Source organism: Haematobia irritans, chromosome 1, assembly GCF_050003625.1.
Source record: "Haematobia irritans isolate KBUSLIRL chromosome 1, ASM5000362v1, whole genome shotgun sequence".
NCBI lineage: Eukaryota > Metazoa > Arthropoda > Insecta > Diptera > Muscidae > Haematobia > Haematobia irritans.
The window spans coordinates 20,128,054-20,152,528 of record NC_134397.1 but is presented as its reverse complement, the minus strand read 5'-3'; the positions used below and the strand labels follow the sequence as shown (position 1 = coordinate 20,152,528).

At 30.6% G+C, this 24,475-nt stretch overlaps 1 protein-coding gene across 8 annotated transcripts in view; it reads right to left on the bottom strand.

Annotated features, from left to right (window-relative positions):
• Efa6 (Exchange factor for Arf 6) overlaps positions 1-24,475 on the bottom strand; it is a 103,693-nt gene that overhangs the window by 20,091 nt on the left and 59,127 nt on the right. For 7 of the 8 annotated variants that reach the window (XR_012717870.1, XM_075289553.1, XM_075289552.1 and 4 more), the window contains 5 exons: positions 14,022-14,142; positions 11,675-13,932; positions 1,063-1,369; positions 333-819; positions 68-261 (listed from right to left, as the gene is read on the bottom strand). Coding sequence is in view for 7 of the 8 variants with exons in the window: in XM_075289553.1 (XP_075145668.1) it covers positions 68-261; positions 333-819; positions 1,063-1,369; positions 11,675-13,932; positions 14,022-14,142 (3,367 nt within the window). In the remaining variant the exon portion in view is untranslated. The remainder of the gene's footprint in view (positions 1-67; positions 262-332; positions 820-1,062; positions 1,370-11,674; positions 13,933-14,021; positions 14,143-24,475) is intronic. The other variant, XM_075289554.1, reaches the window with a different exon arrangement.

The window sequence follows — 24,475 nt, the reverse complement described above, 5'->3', positions numbered from 1 at the left end:
TATTTATGACAACTGGCTGGGGTAGCTTAACTAACGTTTTATATTTGTGCCGGAATTTTTTTCTTACCCTGTGAATTAAACGTTCCAGGGTTACAATCCAAATATCGCTTAGAGAAATGTACTAAAACTCTTTCACGTTCTTGTGTTTCGCCTGACAAAGCAAACTGTTGTAGGAATTCACGTAGTGATTCATCCAAAGTCTTTGTATCAAAATTGAAATATTTTAGATATTCATCGGCAACCGCACGATTAAAATCGTTGCTATAAGGAAAATAGAAATGATTATGGTAAATATTTCACTGGGACAAATACTTCTTACTGACGCCACTTACTTTTTACTTAAATGACGTGAAACATCACTTTTCTTGAAACCATCAAGAGTATACAGTCTTTTTGCCAATCGTATGGCCGATGGCATATCTACAGCCTTAGGGGAATAGTGATACGAGTGCAATGATTCTACATCACTGCCATCATCCGATACAGGTGGTGATGAATCACGACCATCGCCAGAGTTATTATTGCTGCCCCCCATACCAATCGTTGAACTAGTAGCATTTTGTAGAGGTTCTTCGGTTAGGGTGGCAAGTTCATCTTCCGAATCCTTAAGATCAGATGATGGACCATGTTGAGATCTACTCGTGGGCGAACCGTTGTTATTATTGAGATTGCCATTATCCGCCCCCCGCACTTTGATGACAACTTTATGTTCTGAAGACTTCTGTTGCTGGTGATGTTGTCGGTGTTGACGCTGCACAGCAGCATCGGAAACCAAAATAGTCGAATCCGAATCACTGGGATCACTAAGTATCATACCGCCTAAAAGATCGCGAGAACTGAGTAAGTTATCATCATCCTGATAGTCAGGACTAGAAATATTCGATATAGCTTCAGAGACACTAAGATCTCCTCCACCGCTGGCACCACCACCACCTAAAGTATTGTTAGTATTACCACTACTACCGACTCCTCCTCCACCTCCGCCTCCACCACCATTACTACTACCGTTAGGACAATATAATAAACCCAAATTTGTTGTATTAGTCGAATTTATACTACTACCATTAGTTACAACCACATGTTGCTGATGCATATGACCATTATTATTACCACTAAGACCAAATGCACCCTTGGAGCCTCCGGACGATGACATAACCGAACTGGATACCGATGTGGGTGAAGCTGGACTACCGACTGAATGTTGTGGCGATGAACTCATCGAACTAGAGTGTGAATGATTATGAGAATTATTAGTATGATAATTTGAGGAATACTGTTGTTGTTGTTGCTGCTGTTGTTGTAAAGCTGCTATCTGATGTGGTTGTAAGGGAGCATTATAAGTCCATACTATACGATCACGATCGGAATTCTATATATTATTAAGCAAGAGGGAGATAGAAAGAAAAAAATAATTTCAATTATTTTTGTAATTATAGATATTTCGTAAAAAAAAAATAATTTATATAACCTCTATAGAAGACTAATATCAGAGAAAGCACTAAAATGTAGAAACATTTTCCATAAAACTGATTTAGAAAAATAAATGTTGATTTAAGTAACTGTATAAGGCCTTTGTAAGGCTTAGCTACATATGAAAATAAAATAAATTAAAATTAAATTAAAAAATACAAATTAAAATATTAAAAAATACGGAAAAAATTCACGAACATTTTTCCAATTAAAATCTTAAATGAATTTTAGAAAATATTCAATTAAAATTTTAATTCCAACAAAAATGGGGAAAATTTTGAAATGGGGAAATGTTTGTATGAGTTGGTGAACGCATTGAAAACCCTTTTCTGAAGGTTCGTGTGTAATTCACAGTGTGTTTAGTGAATTCACCAAATGTGCTGTGATAATTGATTGATGAATTGTTGCTAGTTCTGTCCATCTAACCATCTTGCAGTCTAACGGGTTCTTTCCACGGTTGCCATACATGCCAAAAATAATCTACCAAAATTTAAAGAAAATTTTACCACAAATCTACCAAATTTAAAAAAAAATCTTTCTTTGAAGTTTTCGATCACATTTTTCTGGTTATTTCAAATATTTTTTTTTGTAAACATTTTATTTCTATAGACAATGTTGTCAAAGTTTGATTGCTATAGAACCTAACCTATAGAACATGTTGTCAAAGTTTGATCTATAGAAAATTTTGTCAAAATTTTATTTTTATAGAAAATTTTGTAAATTTTCTTCTATAGAAAATTTTTATCAAAATTTTATTTTTATAGAAAATTTTGTCAAAATTTTATTTCTATAGAAAATTTTGTCAAAATTTTATTTCTATAGAAAATTTTGTCAAAATTTTATTTCTATGGAAAAATTTCTCAATATTTTATTTATATAGAAAAATTTGTCAGAAGTTTATTTCTATAGAAAATTATATCAACATTTTATTTCTATAGAAAATTTTGTGAAAATTTTATTTCTATAGAAAATTTTGTCAAAATTTTATTTCTATAGAAAATTTTGTCAAAATTTTATTTCTATAGAAAATTCTGTCAAAATTTTATTTCAATAGAAAATTTTGACAAACTGTTATTTCTGTAGTAAATTTTGTCAAAAGTTTATTTCTATAGAAAATTTTGTCAAAATTTGATTTCTATAGAAAATTTTGTCAGAAGTTTATTTCTATAGAAAATTATGTCAACATTTTATTTCTATAGAAAATTTTGTCAAAATTTTATTTCTATAGAAAATTGTCTAAATATTATTTTTATAGAAAAATTTGCCAAAATTTGATTTCTATAGAAAAATTTTTCTTGATTTTATTTCTATAGAAAATTTTGTCAACATTTTTTTTTCTATAGGAAGTGTATTTTTTGTTTCTAAAGAAAATTTTGTAAAAATTTTATTTCTATATTGAAATTTTTGTTAAAATTTAATTTCTATAGAAAATTTTGTCAAAAGTTTGTTTCTATAGAAAATTTGTCAAAATATTATTTTTTATAGAAAAATTTGTAAAAATTTGATTTCTATAGAAAATTTTTTCTATATTTTATTTCTATAGAAAATTTTGACAAAATTTTATTTCTATAGAAAATTTTGTCAAAATTTTATTTCTATAGAAAATTTTGTCAAAATTTTATTTCTATAGAAAATTTTGTCAAAATTTTATTTCTATGGAAAATTTTATCAATTTTTTTTTCTATAGAAAATTTTGTCAATATTTTATTTCTATAAAAAATCTATAGAAAGTTTTTTCTCCAATCTACCAAACAGTAAAAAATCTACCATTTTTGGTAGAACTCTATCAACTGTGGCAACCGTGGTTCTGTCCCATTAAACATAATTTTCTTCGATTACTCTTGCAGTTTAGTTAAAATATGAAATCAAAACAGTAATAACAAAAATATAAAATTTTTTCTGAAATATAGTAAATATATAAACAAAATTCACGAATGAATACCAATCAGTTTTAGTGCTTTCTCCTCTTTGTTCTATTGAAACTAAAACAAAACTCTTTATTTTATTTTTACATTATAATCATCGCTATTCGAAAAACATATCTCAATCCATAAGATAAAAGCTTTGATTTACACACGCATATTATAATTTCCTTCGTTTTTTCTTTTCTTAAATTTAAATCCAAATATTTTTTAACAAAAAGAAAATATTATGTAGTGTTGTTGTGTGGAGAAGGAGTGTCTGAGTGTAAGAACAAAGGAAAGAGAAGTAAAAAAAATATATATAATTTGAATAAGGAAATAAAAAAAAAATCAATAGCGTGCAATAAAAATAAGCTCATCATGCAATTTATACTATTCTACAAGTGCTGCATGCATAGTGGCAGTAATAGAATGCTACCTAATGACGTTGCCCTTTAAATCTTTTCCAAGACATTTTAAAGCTTGAAGATATATATTTATTATTTCTAATAATATTTCTAATCCATTGTTTGTTGCAACAACTTCTAAATTCAGAGTAATTCTAAAAGCCCAAATTGCATGAAATTACCGATTTTTATAAAACCAAACCGATTTTTATAAAACCAAAGCACTGCTACTGCCAATAAAATTTTCGATTTATTTCTTAATATAGCCTTTCCTATTTTGACCTATAGAAGAATTTTCTTATAGCCTTAATTAGGGCAAATAATATTTTAGATAAATCGCTCATATAAAGTGATTTTTTATAAATCGGTTTATTGAAAGCCTGAAAGAAGCTTAACTTGAACTTAGGCTTCAGTACATTACAAATGCTGTGAAAGGTGTATGACTTTAGTTTTTTTTTTGGAAAATAATCATCTATAACACAGGCTGCAAATGGATCTACAACAGGGATGGAAAATGCAGTACTATAGTAATTTTTTCAATTCTTTACGCCCGCTATTTATTATTTCTATAGATATTTTTATCAAAATTTTAATTCTATAGAAAATTTTGTCAAAATTTTATATCCATAGAATATTTTGTAAATATTTTATATTTATAGAAAATTTTGTCAACATTTTATTTCCTATAGAACATTTTTGTCAAAATTTTATATCTATAGAAAATTTTTGTCAAAATTTTATATCTATAGAAAATTTTTGTCAAAATTTTATTTCTATAGAAAATTTTGTCCAAATTTTATTTCTATAGAAAATGTTGTCCAAATTTTATTTCTATAGAAAATGTTGTCAAAATTTTATTTCGGTAGAAAATTTTGTCAAAATTTTATTTCTATAGAAAATTTTGTCAAAATTTTATTTCTATAGAAAATTTTGTCAAAATTTTATTTCAGTCGAAAATTTTGTCAAAATTTTATTTCAGTAGAAAATTTTGTCAAAATTTTATTTCGGTAGAAAATTTTGTAAATTTTTTTGTAAAAATTTTTGTCAAAATTTGAGTTGACAAACAAAATGTTATTTTCTTAAAAATTCAGTCTAAAGGAGATTTTGACAATAATCTTCCATTGGAGTTTTTGTTTAAATTTAAGGTGAGTACTAAGTTCGAGTTTAGCCGCTAAAATCGCTAAAGTGAAAACTAAATCAGTAAGAAAAATTCATGAAATTATACATATTTGTTGCAAATTTTATTATAACTTGATGGGGAAAAGCCCAAAGCAAATTTTCACAAAGTTTGTATTCCTTAAAATGGATTATTAAAGAAAAGTAATCGTGAAAAATGACGTTTTTAGCGGCTAAACTCGAACTTAATACCCACCTTTAGTGAAAAGTACTTTTTCACCCAAAAAAATACCTTTTTTGTACTTTCTTAAAAATTGTATTTTCCATCCCTAATCTACAATCATATATCATTATAATTTATACTTTAAAATAATTTAAAAATATAATTTATTCTCTCTTAGGGGCAGTAGTCTAATGTAAAAATATATTCAACAAGAGTGCACAGTATTAAAAAGTATTTAAAATGAAGAAGGGTTTATACAATTGATTGTTATAATTAAAATTTTTTTAGAAATTCACGGCATATAATTTATTGAAATTTTGGGGTACAAATTTTCAGTTTTCCTAACTCTAAGATCTCACAAAATGGCAGAAATACTTTGCAGAAAAACATTATGAAAAACCTCAAACTAAAGACAGAGAGGGAGAGAGAGAGAGAGTGAGAGACACATGAGCGAACATCTAATTCTCTAGTTTCTAAAATATATCCACAATATCAACAAAGGGCTACTTAATTTTTTGTTTTCTATTTCTTTTTTCTTTTTCTAAAATTCTAGGTTTTAAACAAATACAAACACACACACAACAGAACAACCTTTTGCAAAGTGGTTAGAGAACTTATTGTTGTTGTTGATGTTGTATAAGTATCAATGGCTGTTGTTGTAATGCAAGATAGTGTTGTTGAGGAGGAGGCAGTTGCTGTTATTGTTAGAGTTGACATAGATGACAACGAAAGTGAGGATGTGGATAACGTTGATGGGGAAGAAGGAGAATAAACGACAGTCGCTGAAGCTGACAACCTTGTAGCCTTGTCGGACATTGTTAAACTTTCATAGGATGTTCCAACAGTAACATCGTCATTTACTGTCGTCATTGCTGCTGTTGATGATTGATCAGGACGCTTAATAGTTGTAGTTGTGTGTGTTGACATAGAAGATGGTGTTATAATAATTCTCACTTTACGACGACGTTTATTGAAAATGTCGCGTTGACTATGGGCTTCCGGTGAAGCACACAATTTTGTTGCTGTTGATGGTGACTGTGGTGATGATGTTCTTGCTGTGTTTGTCGTTGTCATTTTATTACTTGCAATTATTGTATGAGTAGTTTTTGTGGTGATTTTATTGTTATTGTTTTCATTTTTATTAATTATTTGTATACAAGTTTTAGTAGAAGAGGAAGATTGCTAAAAAGATGTCCATTGTGTTTTTGTTGTTGTAATGTTTTCATTAACATTTCACAGATGTTTTTTTTTTGTAAAGCAAAACAAAAACAAATTAACCCAACACACAAAAACATTCATATTAGTATATTTTTTTTTTTTGTTTTCAGAAAACATTAACAAACCATATTTATATAGAAAAAAAAAACAACAAAAGAACAAAATATAAAAAGGAAGAAATCATCAAAGTAAAATTTCATTAAAGAAAAAACAGAAAACAAATAGAAAGTAGAAGAAAGAGAAAGAGAGAAAAAGAGCTTTGTAAAAATGGGGTTTGCATTTTTCTTAAAGAGAGAAATGTGTTCTGGTAACAAATCATTTTAAGGGAGTCACTAGGGTGGAGATCCAATGGTCGAAAGCCACCTTTTCGGCTAATCGGCTTCATGACCCAAAAAAAAACTAAACGAAAAGTTGAAGTGTAATCACCGCTTTTTACGGCTTAATTATGGACTAATCGAAATTTCATTATTTTTAAAATCGACTTTGGAGGTAGATACTAACATGTATTTAATCTCATCTAGAATACTCGACTATGAATGCAAAGGTTAAACCCGAGAAGAATTAAAAAAAAATCATTTTCTTTCTTTCAAGATAACTTATATAAATTTAATATTTTTCACTTGGGCTTTTATTTAAAAGTCGAATATTCAAAATGTCATTGTTAATAGCATTTTTTGTTACAACATTAAAAGTCTATGGTTCTTTATTAAACATGAGTAGTTTTTAATTCTTTAATTCGTTTATTTTATGTTATTTTATTATTTCTTTATATATTATGTTATATTAATTATTTTTGTTATGATAATGTTTTAAGTCTCATTATGTTGACTTACTCACGGAGTGGAGTTATATTCACGTTTTTTTATTGTTTCTTGTTTTTATTTTTTTTTATTAATAATTAATATTTAATATTTATTAATATTGTTTTATATTTTTTTGTAATTTTAATATTTTTTTTTTTTGTTAATTGCTTTAATTATTGTGTATCCGTTTGTTTCAATTTCTTTTACGTCAGTTATTAATACTATTTATGTTACTTTTTTCTAGGTTTTAAGCTCATGTAATTTTTTTTTTTTATAATTTATAATTGTTGTTATGTTTTTGTAGATTTGGAATCCGTATATGGCCTTTCGGCTTGGATTCGTGATGAAAGAATAAATAAATAAATAATTGAAAGTCGGTTGGTCGATTTTAAAAATAATGTAATTTAAGTTGAATTCTTTGAATTCAATTTGAACCAAATGATATAAATATATAAAATTAAATTAATCTATTAAACTAAATTATATTAATTTTTTGTTTTCTCATTTAATATAATTTAGTTTAATATATATTATTATTTATTAAAAGATTTACAAATGTAATAAGTCATTAAAATAAACAGGATAAATACTTAAATTAAATTACACTAAATTCAAATCGAACTAATTTAAACTAATCTACACTAAATAATATAAATAATAATAAATTGTAATTCAATTACAAAATTAATAGAAATTTAAATAAGGTTAAATAAAATTAAATTTAATTAACCGTTAAATGCACAAGGACACCGACTCCTCCGAAAAAGACATAATATGCAAAATGGTAAACATCTGCTTACCACATTAAAAAAAGTATTGTTTTTTTTTTTTAAATGGTTGTATCTTAAAAAACACGGTGCGTATTAAACTAAGTTTTTATTTACAAATAAACAATTTAATTTTTGTAGAAAATAGATATATTTTTACACTACACCGGTTTTTTTTTACCCTCATTACTTTCATCTCTGGTAAATATTATATAACTTCCAATTTGTAGTTTTTTTTTAATTTTTGGTCAAAATTTGATTTTTATTTTGTACTGCAGATTACTCAGAAGTACATAACATACAACAAACTTGATTTCATATAATTCGGTAAAAAAATTGATGTAAAATTGAAGATGTAAGAATTTTTTGTCTGGTTGTATCTTAAAAGATACAGTGTGCATTTAAGGGTTAAACTGAATTTACTAATTAACTATCATTTTCATGTAGCTCCGTTAGTCTTTAACTGCCAGTTGACAGAAATTAAATTGTCAATATCTTCTCTACGGTTAAATTTCACTGACAATTTTTCAGCAGTTAAGTTCCTAACTGACATATGGAAGAACGGGTTAAAAGATAACGTAGCTTCAAAAAAATTTAGGTAAATCTAAAATAAACTCAATTAAATTAAAATTTCGTTAAATTGAATTAAAATAAGTTGAATTGCATTGATATTATATCAAATAAAAATTAAATTCAGTTCAATTAAGCTTATTTAAATTAAATGAATCGAAACTACTTTAACTTAATTTTAATTAAAATAAAATAAAAAATTAATAAATAATTTAAATTAAAATAAATGGTTTTATTTAATTTAATACTAAATTTAAATCAAATAAAAGTTGAGTGGAATAAAGATAAATAAACAATTAAATAATTTAAATTTAAAATTGTTTAAATTTACAATAATTTAAATCGTTGAATAACAAAAATACCTTTAAAATACCTGACCTTAAGAACTCCATAAATAATAGTTGTTTAATTAATTTTGGATTAAATAGCAAGAAAATCACACATAATTAAACAAATAAAATTTAAATTAAAGAGTTAACTTAAAGAAGATATACTGTACTGGACTAAAATATAATTAAATTATATTTCAAAAAATCTAAATTAAAATAATATTTAAATTTTTCCATGTTAAAATTAATTATATATATTTTAAAATAAATCGTAGCCGATTAGTCTGTGGATACCTTAATCGATCGTTGGATCCCTGATAGGCATATAGGGTTAGTTATTAAAATATGGATGCTTTTTTAATTTAAACTGCACAATAAAACAAAACAAAAAATACTTAGATTTAAGGGAAGAAATTATGTAAAGAATATACAATTATTCAATAATCAACACTACACGGCTATATCAATGTGAGGAAGTTCGATTGAAAAGCATTTACATTTAACATTTCTACACCTCTTGTTCCAAATTCAAAATTTGGTTTGGTTCTAAGAAATTTGTTGGGTAACATAACGGATTTGAAGAATATATTTTTTTGTTTTTTTATTTCAGCTAAAATGTCCTCGTTTTCTTGTGCGTCCGACACAAATCCCTCAACGAAATGGCTGAGCAGTTCAATATTCACCAAATATGTATATGGGTGCTGCCTAGTACGATTGTCACTCGATCCATGTACCAACATTTTTTATAAAATAAAATTTTCTATAGAAATAAAATTTTGAATTTTCCATAGAAATAAAATTTTGAAATTTTCCATAGAAATAAAATTTTGACAAAATTTTCTATAGAAATAATATTTTGACAAAATTTTCTATAAAAAAAAAATTTTGAAAAAATTTTCCATAGAAATAAAATTTAGACAAAATTTTCTATAGAAATAAAATTTTGACAAAATTTTCTATAGAAATAAAATTTTGACAAAATTTTCTATAGAAATAAAATGTTGACAAAATTTTCTATAGAACTAAATTTTTAACAAATTTTTCTATAGAAGTAAAATTTTGACAAACTTTTCTATAGAAATAAAATTTTGACAAAATTTTCTATAGAAATAAAATTTTGACAAAATGTTCTATAGAAATAAAATTTTGACACAATTTTCTATAGAAATAAAATTTTGATAAAAGTATCAATAGAAATAAAATTTTGACAAAAGTTTCTATAGAATAAAATTTTGACAAAATTTTCTATAGAAATAAAATTTTGACAAAATTTTCTATAGAAATAAAATTTTGACAAAATTTTCTATAGAAATAAAATTTTGAGAAAATATTCTATAGAAATAAAATTTTGACAAGTTTTTCTATAGAACTAAAATTTTGAAAAAATTTTCTATAGAACTAAAATTTTGACAAATTTTTCTATAGAACTAAAATTTTCACAAAATTTTATATAGAAATAAAATTTTGACAAAATGTTCTATAGAAATAAAATTTTTGACAAAATTTTGAATAGAAATAAAATTTTTGACAAAATGTTCTATAGAAATAAAATTTTGACAAAATTTTCTATAGAACTAAAACTTTGAAAAAATTTTCTATAGAACTAAAATGTTGACAAATTTTTCTATAGAACTAAAATTTTGACAAATTTTCTATAGAAATAAAATTTTTTCTCCAATTGATAATTGTTGATAAAAACGAGCTCGAGGTCCTCAAAATCAAATTTTGACAACATTTTCTATGGAAATACAATTTAGACAAAAATATTTTTATTTCTATAGGAAAATTTGTCAAATTTTTATTTCTATAGAAAAATTTGTCAAATTTTTATTTCTATAGAAAATTTTGTCAAAATTTTATTTCTATAGAAAATTTTGTCAAAATTTTATTTCTATAGAAAATGTTGTCAAAATTTTATTTCTTAGAAAATTTTGTCAAAATTTTATTTCTATAGAAAATTTTTTCAAAATTTTATTTCTATAGAAAATTTTTTCAAAATTTTATTTCTATAGAAAATTTTGTCAAAATTTTATTTCTATAGAAAATTTTGTCAAAATTTTATTTCTATAGAAAATTTTGTAAAAATTTTATTTCTATAGAAAATTTTGTAAAAGTTTTATTTCTATAGAAAATGTGGTCAAAATTTTATTTCTATAAAAAATTTTGTCAAAATTTTATGTCTATAGGAAATGTTGTCAAAATTGTATTTAGAAAAAATTGTCAAAATTGTATTTAGAAAAAATTGTCAAAATTGTATTTAGAAAAAATTGTCCAAATTTTGTATCTTTGTGAAGCTGGAGAGGAATATTTTGCAAAATATGAAAACTGCCTTACATATTCCAGGGCAAATGGAATTTGTCGGCATACCTTTAGATATTGGCTTACAATTTTATATCAAAAAATGTTGGTGATATTTTCTTTTCATCTCAGTAAGCATTGCATTATCAATCGAACTTTTAAAATGGTAATGATTCTCAAAACATTAAACTACTTGGATTATAGGGAATGAATGATGTCGTGGGGGCGAATGTCCATCCAGACAAACTATCAATCCAAAAACAAACAACAACAACGTTAACTACACACGATTTGCTTAGAAACAAACCAAACAGAAAAAAATCGAGAACACAACCAAAACATAAATAATTCAAGGCAAATGGGGGATAAGGATTCAGGGAAAGGTAGGTAGATAGGAGGTAATATTTTCATTGTTTTAATACAAATTTTTCCTAAGGAGTAAGAAACCTTTTCTTGGGGATACATTTTTTTTTTCGTAATTTTCGAAGCTTATAATTAAGAACAAGAAAACTTTAGCCTATTTAGTTTACAAGGGAAAATACTAAAATTCCAAATAAAAAGGGAGAACTCACCTGAGAATCTTCCGAATCTTGCCGTGTATCTAATAGTGTATTCAAAGAACTATTTACATCTTCATCAATATCTATGGGTATAACAGCAGCCATACCTTCACGTTGTATTTGCTGTAAATGATCTTCAGATTTACTTGTTCGAAACCCGGCCGAATCACATTTGCGTACAATTTGCCCATTATGATGATGGTGTCGGCGAACCACACCGCTGGTATCTACAACCACACCTGTGCCAGCGGCTATATTCGAAGGTTCGGGACTAGTGGGCACAGAGTTGGCAGTCTCCTTGTCAATTAGAGGTGTTGACAATGATATGGGAGATGTGGGCACAGAGAATGAAGTTTCATCTTGTGATGTATTATTACCACCACCACCGCCACCACCAAAACCACCATGGCCACCACCTACTGTGGTAGAGGACGAAGAGGAAGCTGAGCTACGCATATTACGAGGACAATCTACATTATCATCGGATCGTAACTTATAACGCAAAGGAGGCTTTTGTTTGTAGGCTTTGATTTTTTGCTTATTTGATGTAGAACCCATCGAATTGGAATCATCTGCCAACATTTCGTCATCGTCCACAACATCATCGTCATCGTCGTCACCATATTGCATTAGACACTGTCTATCACTAGCCTCATCATCGGCATGAGCAGCACTACCACCGATACCACCACCGCCGCAGCCGCCACCGCCACCACTGTTATAGGTCTCCAAATTGGTAATATCATAATTAGTTTCATCATCGTCCTCTTCTTCCTCTCCAGCATAGTTGCCATCATAATCTTCTTCTTCGTCTTCATTTTCTTCATCGCAAGCTTGCCGCCGTTCCTCATCATCATTTTGATAATATTCATAGCTTTTCTGTTGTCTCGATGGTGTTTGGTAGCGCTGTTGCTTATTCTGTTGCACATAACGTTGATGACGCTGGTGGCGATGTTGGTGACCACCACCACCACCTATACGATCAACATTTTCCTCATCATCCTTTTCCAATTCCTCACACATCAACAGCGTATCATTGGCCAATGAATCTTGACGATTGTTATATGTGGTGGTTTCCATACTATCTTGCTGTTGATACTTTTGAAGATTTTGCGCCAGCGCTTGTTTTTTATGAAAACGAGATTTCTCCTTATTTTGTAAATTCTTAGAGTCAGTATTTGTTGTGGTATGTGTGGGTGATTCTTGGGATGAAGATGATGTAGGTGATGATTCGCCCGAGGCCTTAGGGGCCAAGGCACCATTGGCTCTAGCTAGACCCACCCGATTAGGTGAATCTCGCAGGCTATCCACTTTTTTGGCATGTACAGGCAAGGGATTACTTGTTTGCGGAGTACGTGAAAGATTCAATATTAAATCGCCAGTCATCATGTAAGCCTCAAAACGTGGTGCCTTCGCAGGTTGGGGTGGGGCCGAGTTCGGTTCGGGTGTGTCCCTGTCATCTGAAGAATTCGATTTGTTTTGTCTCGACGCCGCCGCCGTGGTATTGCCGCTATAGCTATTCGAATGTTGCAAGGAATGAGGGCCAATGCTATTGCCATTAGTCGTAGTCGTTGCAGCGCCGGCGGCGGCATCACATGTTGTTGTCGACCCTATTGAGCCCCCACCAGTTGCAGACGTTATTGAGGACGTCATCATAGCTTTTGTGGGTATTTGTGAAGGCCTTGGTCGTTTATGTTGCGGTGATTGTTGACTTTTTTGAGGACATTTTAAGGCTTGCGGTATGCGTGAAGGTATACGAGAAGTAGGTGATGTAGCAGTATTCGCACCAGAGGTGCCTACCCCACTACTCCCACCCTCCACCAATTGGATTTTATTCGAAGAACCGGAAGAGCTGCGACTGTGATTCGAACCACCGACCGCTGCTTGATTATGACGATGTGGCAAATTCGTTGGCGATTTAAAACGTGACGAAGAGGCAGGTGAATTGCTAGCTGGGGATGAGGAGTGCGTCGATTGCTGATGTACAATTGTAGTCGATTCCATATAATTGTGCGTCGTTGTCGTCGTCGTCGCTGCTTCGTAATGTTGTTGCAATTTATTACTACATGTACTACTACTACTGTTATTGGCAGCTTCGTGATGATGATAGCGCTGGTGTTGAGGTGATGATTTGTTCTGTTGTTGACGGTGGTGATGATGATGGTGATGTTGATAATCGTAATTGTTTGTCGGTGATGTTTCGATATCTATATAGTGAGGACTTTTGGTGTTTGCCAGTTGTTCTTTAATCCGGGCCTTTAATTTTGGATCTTTAAAGGGGAAGAAATCAAATAGAGACAGCAATAGATTCATTACTTCCACTCTCAAGTGGGAAAAATCTTAAAGAATTTACACTAACCTCTTTTTAGCTCCAATGTAACAAAATCTTCAGAGAGACGCAAACATTTCAAAACCTCCTTCGTTGTATACTGGTGGACATCAATTTCATTTACTTTCAATATAACGTCACCGGCTTCAACCTGTGAAGGGACAAGAAAAAAAATTGTTTAAGAAAAACAAATGTTTCAATAAGGTCGGTCTAATAATTCATATTAGCAAGGTAGGAATAAAAAAAAAACTCGGACTGCCAGTTTTTTTTTTTTTTTTTTTTTTTTTTTAAATTAAGAACCCTATTTTTCATCAAAAAGTTTAAACAATTTTTCGCTACACAAATCGACTTCTATTACTTTTTGTCAAAAAAAAAAAAATATGTGAAACCGATCTTAGGTTAGGTTATGCAGGGTGAGAGGATGAATTTTCTTTCCATAGAAAATGTTATCAAATGTTTATTTCTATAGAAGGTTAGGTTAGGTTAAAGTGGCAGCCCGATTAAGTTTCAGGCCCACTTAGACTATTCAGCCCATTGCGATACCACATTAATTAAAAGTACCTATTACATATGGGCACTTCTAGTTTTAACCGCTGAACCTTCTCGGTTATTTTCTTCTGGTGGACCAACCACATTATTCCAAAAACATTAGCAGACTGCTTAAGTTAACGTTTTCCAGGTCCGCCAGTAATCTAAAGCTATATGCCCCTAAAATCCGCTTACGCCTTACACAAAATGCAGGACACTCACACAAGAGGTGTTTGAGTCCTTTTCCTCCGCATCATGACAGCGTATACAGTAGTCATTATACTTCGCGCCAATAGTTTTTGCAAAATCGCCTATCAGGCAGCGACCCGTTATAGCAGATATCAGGAGTGACATCTGACGTCTTGAGAACACTAGCATATCTAGTGTGCGGTTTAAGTTTAAATGGGGCCATATTTGCTTGGTGTTGTTACAACACTTGAAATTCCCCCTATCGAATATTAGCCATCATAACAGCCTTCTCACGCAGTAAGAGCTTGCAGGTAGCCAGAGGCATACCAAAAGATTCTAGTTCGGCTGGAATATGTAAGGTAGTCCCTAGCTTTGCTAACTCATCTGTGTCGCAGTTCTCCGGTATGTTCCTATGGCCAGGCACCAATATTAGGTGAATATTGTACTGCTCAGCAATCTCGTTGAGAGATTTTCGGCAGTCGATGGCCGTTTTCGAGTTAAGGTACACAGAGTCCAAGGATTTTATTGCAGGTTGACTGTCTGAGTATATGTTAATGCCAACATTTTTTGGAACATTACTTCTCAGCCAATTCGCCACCTCTTTCATTACTAGTATTTCTGCCTGAAAAAACTACAGTGATTGGTTAATCGTTTCGCTATACGAAGTTCAAGATCTTTAGAATATACTACGAAACCCACTTTTCCATCAAATTCGGAGACATCAGTTTAGAAATCAATATACCATTCATTCCCTGTGATCTGTGTGCACCACGCCTCACTGTTGGGCATTAGAGTTTCAAACTTTTTGTTGAAAAGTGGTTTCGCTAGAGCGTAATCCACTTCGTTTGGCACATCTAGCACAGCGATAGCTCGCACAACCGCACAGCCGTTGTTGCAGCTGACTGACCAAAATGTCTAAAGGTGCAGAATGACATTAAGGGAATCTGTTCATGTCTTACTGAATGCGCCTGATATAGACAAGCAAGCCATACGTTGAACTTTATCTAAACTTGGCCACCAGACTACAACACCATATTATTTCTATAGAACATTTTGTCGAAATAAGATATTTCTATAGAAAATTTTGACAACATTTTATTTCTATAGGAAATTTTGTCAACATTTTATTTCCATGGAAAATTTTATCAACATTTTATTTCAATAGAACATTTTATCAAAATAGGAAATTTTGTCAAAATTGTATTTCTGTAGTAAATTTTGTCAAAATTTTATTTCTGTAGTAAATTTTGTCAAAATTTTATTTTTATAAAAAATTTGTGAACTACCTCCTTATTTGGAGAGAAATAAGTTGCAAAATCTACCACACGATACAAAAATCTACCATTTTTGGTAGAATTCTACTAACTGTGGCAACCGTGGGGTCACATCACAGTTTGACTTACGTTTTTAGCGCAGGTTTATAACAAATTAATGTTGTTTCCTGAAACATCAGAAAATCCGTGACGAGGCTTAAAGAGAAGAAATACACCATCAGCATATATAAATAAGGAGCAAGCAAAATCACTTAAATAATATTCCTTTAAATCATCCATATATAAAAGAAAAACTATGTAGCGGGCATAAGCGTAGGAAGGCCTCTGGGGAGGGGGCTTAGACCTTCCCAGAAATTGAAAACCTTTCTAAGACTTTGCATTGTGGTTGCAATTGCCGATGGCAATATATAATTTTATTTCTTAAGATTGTCTTCTTAATTGTACGTTAGTTTCTTTATTACACACAAAAAAAAATTTCTGATTCAATCACGAAATTAATTGATCCAATTAATTTTTTAATTGAAATGTCTTCAATCACAGAAATGATAGTATCAATTAAAAAATTAATTGACATTCAATTAAAAAATTAATTGATCCAATTAAAAAATTAATTGATACTATTAATTTGTGTGATTGATTTTTGTTTCAATTAAAAAATTTGTTAAATCAATTAAATTTTTAATTGAATATTTTTTAAAACTCAATTAAGATTTTAATTAGAAAAATTTTTGTGAAATTTTTTTCTGTGATTTAAAAAATGTTGTGATATTTTCCGAAATAATTTTTTTTATGATTTTTAATGCATTACAACGCTTGTCTGAAACATTTGACCTCGAATATTTTCAAAAATTATTAAAATATTAAAATTTCCAGGATTTTGCATTTTAGCGGAAAAATGTGTACCACTTTATACACTCTTACTCTTTTTTAACGCATTCAAAACACGAGTTATAAAACATTGAACTAAGACAACTTCCGGCGTAGTTAAAATAATTAACTTCTTTGTGAGGACATTTTTGGAAGTGGTTTTAAAGTTATGCATTTAGAACAACACCCAAATTTATTGCTGGGAAAAAGTGTGAAACTACTTTTATTTGCTTTTTTTTTAATTAACCCTTCTGTGCGTGATGAGGTCCCGCTGGACCTTTTTGATTTTTATTCATACATAAGTTTATCTTTTATGTGAATTTCAGCTTGATGGTTTATGACTTCTTGTACTGAAGTGTTTTAAGTTGAAAACTTTAAATTTTTATGTGATTGAATCATTAAATCGGTTTTTATAGGTATTTGAAAAAGTTTAGTGCGATTCTGCGTGATTACTAATTACATTAGTGGTTTTAGCACAGTTTAAAAAGCAGTGTAAAGATATTGCGATTTTCGTATTTGGAACAATTAATAACACTAACATCCTTTCAGAAAATACCGTTATTTGGAAGAATTTGTCGTTTTTGAAGTTTCCATTGGTTTCGTTGCTTGGTAGTACATAATTTTATGTCTTCCGTTGATATATCCAATATAGTGAGAGTAAAAGTGCAAAAAAAGTTATTTGAACTTCATGGAAATCGTGGTCGAAATAAGTTTTTATATTTCTATACATTTTCCAGACCTATCGGCTCCTGGAATTTGGCAAGATGTGCCTCAATTTGGACCAAGTTTGAAACAACCACTGTGCACATAATACTGCGAGCAAAACGAACGCCACTAAAAAAAATCGTATTGTTTTTCCTTCAAAAATCCAGTTTGTTAAGAACATTCAACTACAAAAACAATATATTGTTGCTTGGTACGTATAAGGATACTTATGGGTACCACGCCTGCGTCAAACATCAGGGCCACTAGTATACTAATCAAAAATTTTAACATTATCTGTATCCTATTAAAAATTAAATAAAACTCTATATTTACAACCAAATGTTTATATATGCAATTTGTGCATTATAGAAGAGTCCACCTACAGTAAATGATCGAAAAATATCGTAGGGATAACCTCTCTACCATCCTTTTTTTTATTGTAGGTCCCACGGGACCTCATCACGCTGGTATCGCTTCCAGTGTTATCACATACACAAGGGTTAATTGTCTAGTTATATTGAAGTCTGATGTTTTATTAATTATAAAATAAAACTTTAATTGAACCTATAACTTCAGTGTATTAATTTCTTGCTAGGGGGGCTATAGCCCCCCTAGGAAATTTGTATAGCTACGCTAATGGTAGCGGGCGAAGTATCGAGCCCTGGGGAACACCAGAATTCAATGGGAAAGTACAAAGGTTTGTTCAAATAAACAAACCGAGCCCTTCCCCTTAGAGAAGCTTTGAAACACTCAGAAAAGTCATAATAATTTCTGAGAGGGGATAATTCACCGCTGAAAACGATTTTAGTGTTCGGTCTAAACTGGGGTTGAACCCACAAAACTATGTATGCAAGGCGGGCATGCTAACCATTGCACCACGGTGGCTCCCATCCGAAACTATAGTCTTCTGAATGCTTTACATTGAAAATATTCTTGTTGCATTTCGAACACTCGCTTATTGAAGTTTCTAAATAAAACAAGTATATACGGCCGTAAGTTCGGCCAGGCCGAAGCTTATGTACCCTCCATCATGGATTGCGTAGAAACTTCATCTAAACACTGCCATCCACAATCGAATTACTTAAGTTGCGGTAACGCTTGCCGATGGCAAGGTATCTTAAAACCTCCTAACACCATCTTCTAAACTGTATGTAAGTCCATACGTGGTATATATTAAATCATAAAAGATCGATCCAATACGTATATAATTCAGTTTGACAAAGTAGACATAAAATTTTGACAACATTTTCTACAGAAATAAAATTTTAACAAAATTTTCTATAGAAATAAAATTGTGACAATGATGAAAATTTTATTATGAACCGAATAAAATTTTAACAAAATTTTCTCTAGAAATAAAATTTTGACAAAATTTTCTATAGAAATAAAATTTTGACAAAATTTTCTATAGAAATAAAATTTTGGTAGATTATTTTTGGCTCTAGTGGCAACCATGATTATGAACCGATATGGACCAATTTTTGTGTGATTGGACCAATTTTGGTATGTTTGTTAGCGACCATATACTAACACCACGTTCCTAATTTGAACCGGATCGGAATTTAACTCCTCCAAGAGGCTCCGGAGGTCAAATCTGGAGAATGTTTTATATGGGGGCTATATATAATTATGGACCGATATGGGCCAATTCTGGCACGGTTGTTAAAGATCATGTTCACCATGTTCCAAATTACAACTGGATTGGATGAAATTTGCTTCTCTTGGAGACTTCGCAAGCCAAATCTGGGGATCGGTTTATATGGGGGCTATATATAATTATGAACCGATGTGGACCAATTTTTGCATGGTTGTTAGAGACCATATACCAATATCATGTACCAAATTTCAGGCGGATCGGATGAAATTTGCTTCTCTTTGAGGCTCCGCAAGCCAAATATGGAGATCGGTTTATATGGGGTCTATATATAATTATGGTCCGATGTGGACCAATTTTTGCATGGTTGGTAGAGACCATATACCAACACCATGTACCAAATTTCAGCCGGATCGGATGAAATTTGCTTCTCTTTGAGGCTGCGCAAGCCAAATCTGGGGATCGGTTTATATGGGGGCTATATATAATTATGGACCGATGTGAACCAATTTTTGCATGGTTGTTAGAGACCATATACCAACACCATGTACCAAATTTCAGCCGGATCGGATGAAATTTGCTTCTCTTTTAGGCTCCGCAAGCCAAATCTGGGGATCGGTTTATATGGGGGCTATATATAATTATGGACCGATGTGGACCAATTTTTGCATGGTTGTTAGAGACCATATACCAACACCATATACCAAATTTCAGCCGGATCGGATGAAATATGCTTCTGTTAGAGGCTCCACAAGCCAAATCTGAGGGTCCCTTTATATGGGGGCTATACGTAAAAGTGGACCGATATGGCCCATTTTCAATACCATCCGACCTACATCGATAACAACTACTTGTGCCAAGTTTCAAGTCGATAGCTTGTCTCGTTCGGAAGTTAGCGTGATTTCAACAGACGGACGGACGGACATGCTTAGATCGACTCAGAATTTCACCACGACTTTATGGGGTCTTAGAGCAATATTTCGATGTGTTACAAACGGAATGACAAAGTTAATATACCCCTATCCTATGATGGAGGGTATAAAAACTCAATATTAAAAGCAACATATAGATATAAGAAACAATGGACAGAAACTTTATTTTATTGTGGGATTCTTTATTATTAAATCTTTCAGAGGATTTCTTCCAGTGGTGTGTATACGAGTTTCGATACGGCTGAACTCTAGTTTTGCTGTTTTGTTTTATATATTTTCTAGTGCCACTTAATACCAGATTCATTTTTATTTGTTGTGCGTAATGTTGCTGCACTATTGATTTTTCGTATTTTTGCACTTGTGCTATTTTTCTATTTTGCCCAACCCAAAACTCTTATAATGATACTTGTGATAACAATAAAATTCAAAGAAAAAGCACAGAAAAACTAATACAAAATACATTTAGGGTCAAATCAATTCGGATCAATATCTGGCTGAAAAAAACTCTTTGGTTGTTAAAAAAAAAAATAAAAATAATGTCTGTAATGAAGTTAATAATTCGTTTTTTATATTAGATATATTTAAATAATTGAGATGTGTAGAGGAAGTGCATGATATTCTTGTTCAGCTCTTGTTGTTGTGATGATTTTTTACTTTATGGCCACAGCAGAACAGACGTAAACGTAAATTCACCTATGGGGACAAAAGAGCACAAGACAGACATATTCATCAAATCTGCTCTACTTTCTGAGTAATACTAATTTATATCTCTATATTTTATAAATTACCGTTGGCATTCCCCCAGTGATGACACATAAGGATTTTTTCTTGAATGATGTGTTTTGTTCAAACGCCATGAACAGAATGAACATATTTGTTGAAATGCATTCTTATTTAAAAGAGTTTATGCTTAGCCTAACGGTAGTGATACAAATAACAGAGATGTTGTTGCAAAGCAAATGTGATCTTCAAATTGAGTATTTGGAAAATTTGAGTTGTAATTAAAAGAGAGCGAGAGAGAGATTATTAGTGATGAACCAATAAGACGAAACTAATGATCAATAATTTAAGTACACATAAAAACATAAACTGAATGATCATTTCTAGCAATTTAATAAATATAAATTTAATACAAAATAATAGATCTATGTTATTTCTATAAAATAATTAGTAAGCATTTGATCTTGTTACAGATCTATATAAAATAATGTTAAATAGTTTCCTTTATTGGATACAAGCAAATTTTGGCTCCAAAATTACCCTCAAAATATTTATACAAGGGTCAAAACTAGAGTGATCAAAAACCGGGTTATTTGAAAATCGGATTTTTTCGGTCTTAAAAAACAATTCGAACTTTTTTTCCAAACCCGGTGGCCGTTGCATTTTGGAACAAAGTTTATTATATAAACGCGAAATTTCAAAATTAAAATTTAAATTAATGTCTTAAACAATCGACGAACAAAATAATTCCATAATTTATTAAAATATGGGCACAATGGCGAGTTTTTTTTTTGCCAAAAATTGAGGTCAAGCGTTTCAGACAAGCGTTAGAATGCATTAAAAATGATTTAAAAAAAAATCAAAAATTATTTATTTATAAAAAAAAATAACAAAATTTTTTAATTTAAACAAAATTTAACTAAAATCAACTAATCAGCTTCTTGAACTAAAATAAAGTTCAGTTGGCATTAGCGCCCCCTTTTAGGAGTGTATAAAAATAAACTTTGGTCATGCCAATCCAAAATCGTTACAAAGAAAAGAAATCCCAATCTATCGCAAATTTTACTTTTTTTTTTGTTTTCCAAAATTCAAATGTATGCCTAATATCGATGATTAATTTATGTGTATCTAAACTAATTTTACTTTAGGGCATTTTAAGTGGATGGCAATACATTTTTTTATGCAATTAAAATTTTGTTTTTGTTGCGTGGAACAGGCTTTCATTTCAGTGTATCCAAGTATGTTTTTTTTTGCATGGTTCAATGATACGGTGTGGTATGAACCACCATTATTGATTGATTTTGGCTGGTAAGAAAATCTAAAGTGAACAATGCTATTGGCGCTCTTGCCCCAAATGTGTACAAAAGCCAGGAGGAAGTGGGCGAATTTGGTATATTTCAACTTTGTATGTGTGTGTGTGTGTGTTCATATGATTTTTCTTACTTTTAAGGATGAAATAAAGTGCACTTTTACGATGACATGCTAGTGAATTGAATGAGATCATGGCAACATAAGAAAATGTAATTTATTTTCGAAATTGGGGTCTTTTTATCCACAAAACAAACAAAAAAACATATATTTCCTATTCAATATTTTAAGGGAATTTTGTGGTAGCAAACCTAATTTAAAATTATAAATTTATACTCAAAGAAAAACATTTAACCTAATTTTATTATAAAATTCATGGGAAGCAAATAACCTTTTATATTTTGAAAATGTTTGCATTGTTTTCAAGTGAAGGGGGAGGATACTTTGCCCAAGCAACCCACTTTTTAAATAAAATTTTGCGTACTTTTGCACTAAAATAAAATAATCATTTCTTTGGCATAAATATATTTATACCCACCATTCCGTTTGTAACAAATCGAAATATCGATATCGACCGACTATACTACTATATAAAGTATATATATTCTTGAATCAGGGAGAAATTCTAAGGCGATATAAGCATGTCCGTTTGGCCGTCTGTCTGTCTGTTGTAATCACGCTACAGTCTTCAATAAAGGAGCTATCGTCCTGAAATTAGGCACAGAATCGTCTTTTGTCTGCACGCAGGCCAAGTTCGAAGTTGAACTATATCGGACCAGGTTTTATAGAAACAGTAGTTTTTATCCAATTTGCTTGAAATTAAAAATATAGAGGTATTCTAGGACCATAAAGGGGTGTTTTGATATAGCCCCTATATAGACCGATTACTTCATGGGCTTCTAAAATCCGTAGTTTTTATCCAATTTGCCTGAAATTGGAAAACTAGAGGTATTCTCGTACCATAAAGAGTTGTGCCGAATATATTGTGTATCGGTACAGTTACAGCACCCTTATAAACCGGCCCTTCGATATGGGATCTAGATTCTAGAACTACAATTAGATGTGCTGAATATTGTATGTTTTTGGCAAACCGTAGTTGGAAATCTAAAGGTATTCTAGGACCATAAAGAGGTGTGCCGAATATAGTGATTATCGGAACATGTTTTGATATAGCCCCCATATAGACCGATCTAGCGATTTTACTCCTTGGGCTTCTAGAATCCGTATTTTTTATCCAATTTGCCTGAAATTGGAAATCTAGAGGTATTCTAGGGCCATAAAGAGGTGTGTCGAATATATTGTGTATCGGTACAGTTTTTGATACAGCCCCTTATAAACCGACCCTTCGATTTGGGATCTTGATTCTAGAACTACAATTAGATGTGCTGAATATTGTATGTATCCCTACATGTTTTTGGCATATCCCCATTGGACCGATCTCCCAATTTAACTACTCGGGTTTCTAGAAATTATAGTTTTTATCCGATTTGCCACAAATTGGAAATATACTGGCATTTTAGACCCACAAAAAAGGCCTACATATAGACCGAGTTCATATCTTGAGGGTACAGAAGGTCCACTGATCATGAAAATTGCTTGAAACTGAATGTAAAATGTCCAGATTTTACTTCTTGTAATCATTTAAATAATTGGAGTAAAAATCTATAGATTTTAGATTTCAAATCAAGGCGTTATTTCATTAATTTCTTGCACAGTTACAATAGATGTTTATGATTCCTATAAAACTCAAACAAAAAATGGTTCTTATAAATCCAGAATCTCATCTAGTCTTCATAAGTAAAATCTTTACGTTTATCTTTGGGAATCGTATTGGTTGAACTGATCTGCTTGGGAAAATATCTCCCACCAAACCCCACTGAAATTTTCAAAGGAAACTATTATATTTCATGGTGGGGTGTATTTAAGATTCGGCCCGGCCGAACTTACCACTGTATATACATTGAATTGTGTTCATGTTAACTCTTTTCCTTTTCTAATGTTAACATAAATTAAGATGATCTATGTAAATGTTACTACAATTGTTCTCGATACTCAAATGTCGCACAAATATACTGATTACTTTGAGCATCTCATCTTATCATCATTAATCATTCTCCATCGAGAGATAAAGGCAATGAAACAACTGTTCACTTTGAGTTTGTATTGGGTAACACGGCTATTGTACTGACTATAAAATTGTTTTTGTATTTTGATATTTTGTGAGTAATATGTGCATCTCGTGTGATGAATTTCTCATAGAGCACATTTAATGTTAAGAATTCTGAGTTGAACAAAAACAAAAAAAGAAAGACAAGCGAACCAAACTCGCCTTACAAATCGATATATTTACATAGAAGAAAATTCCAT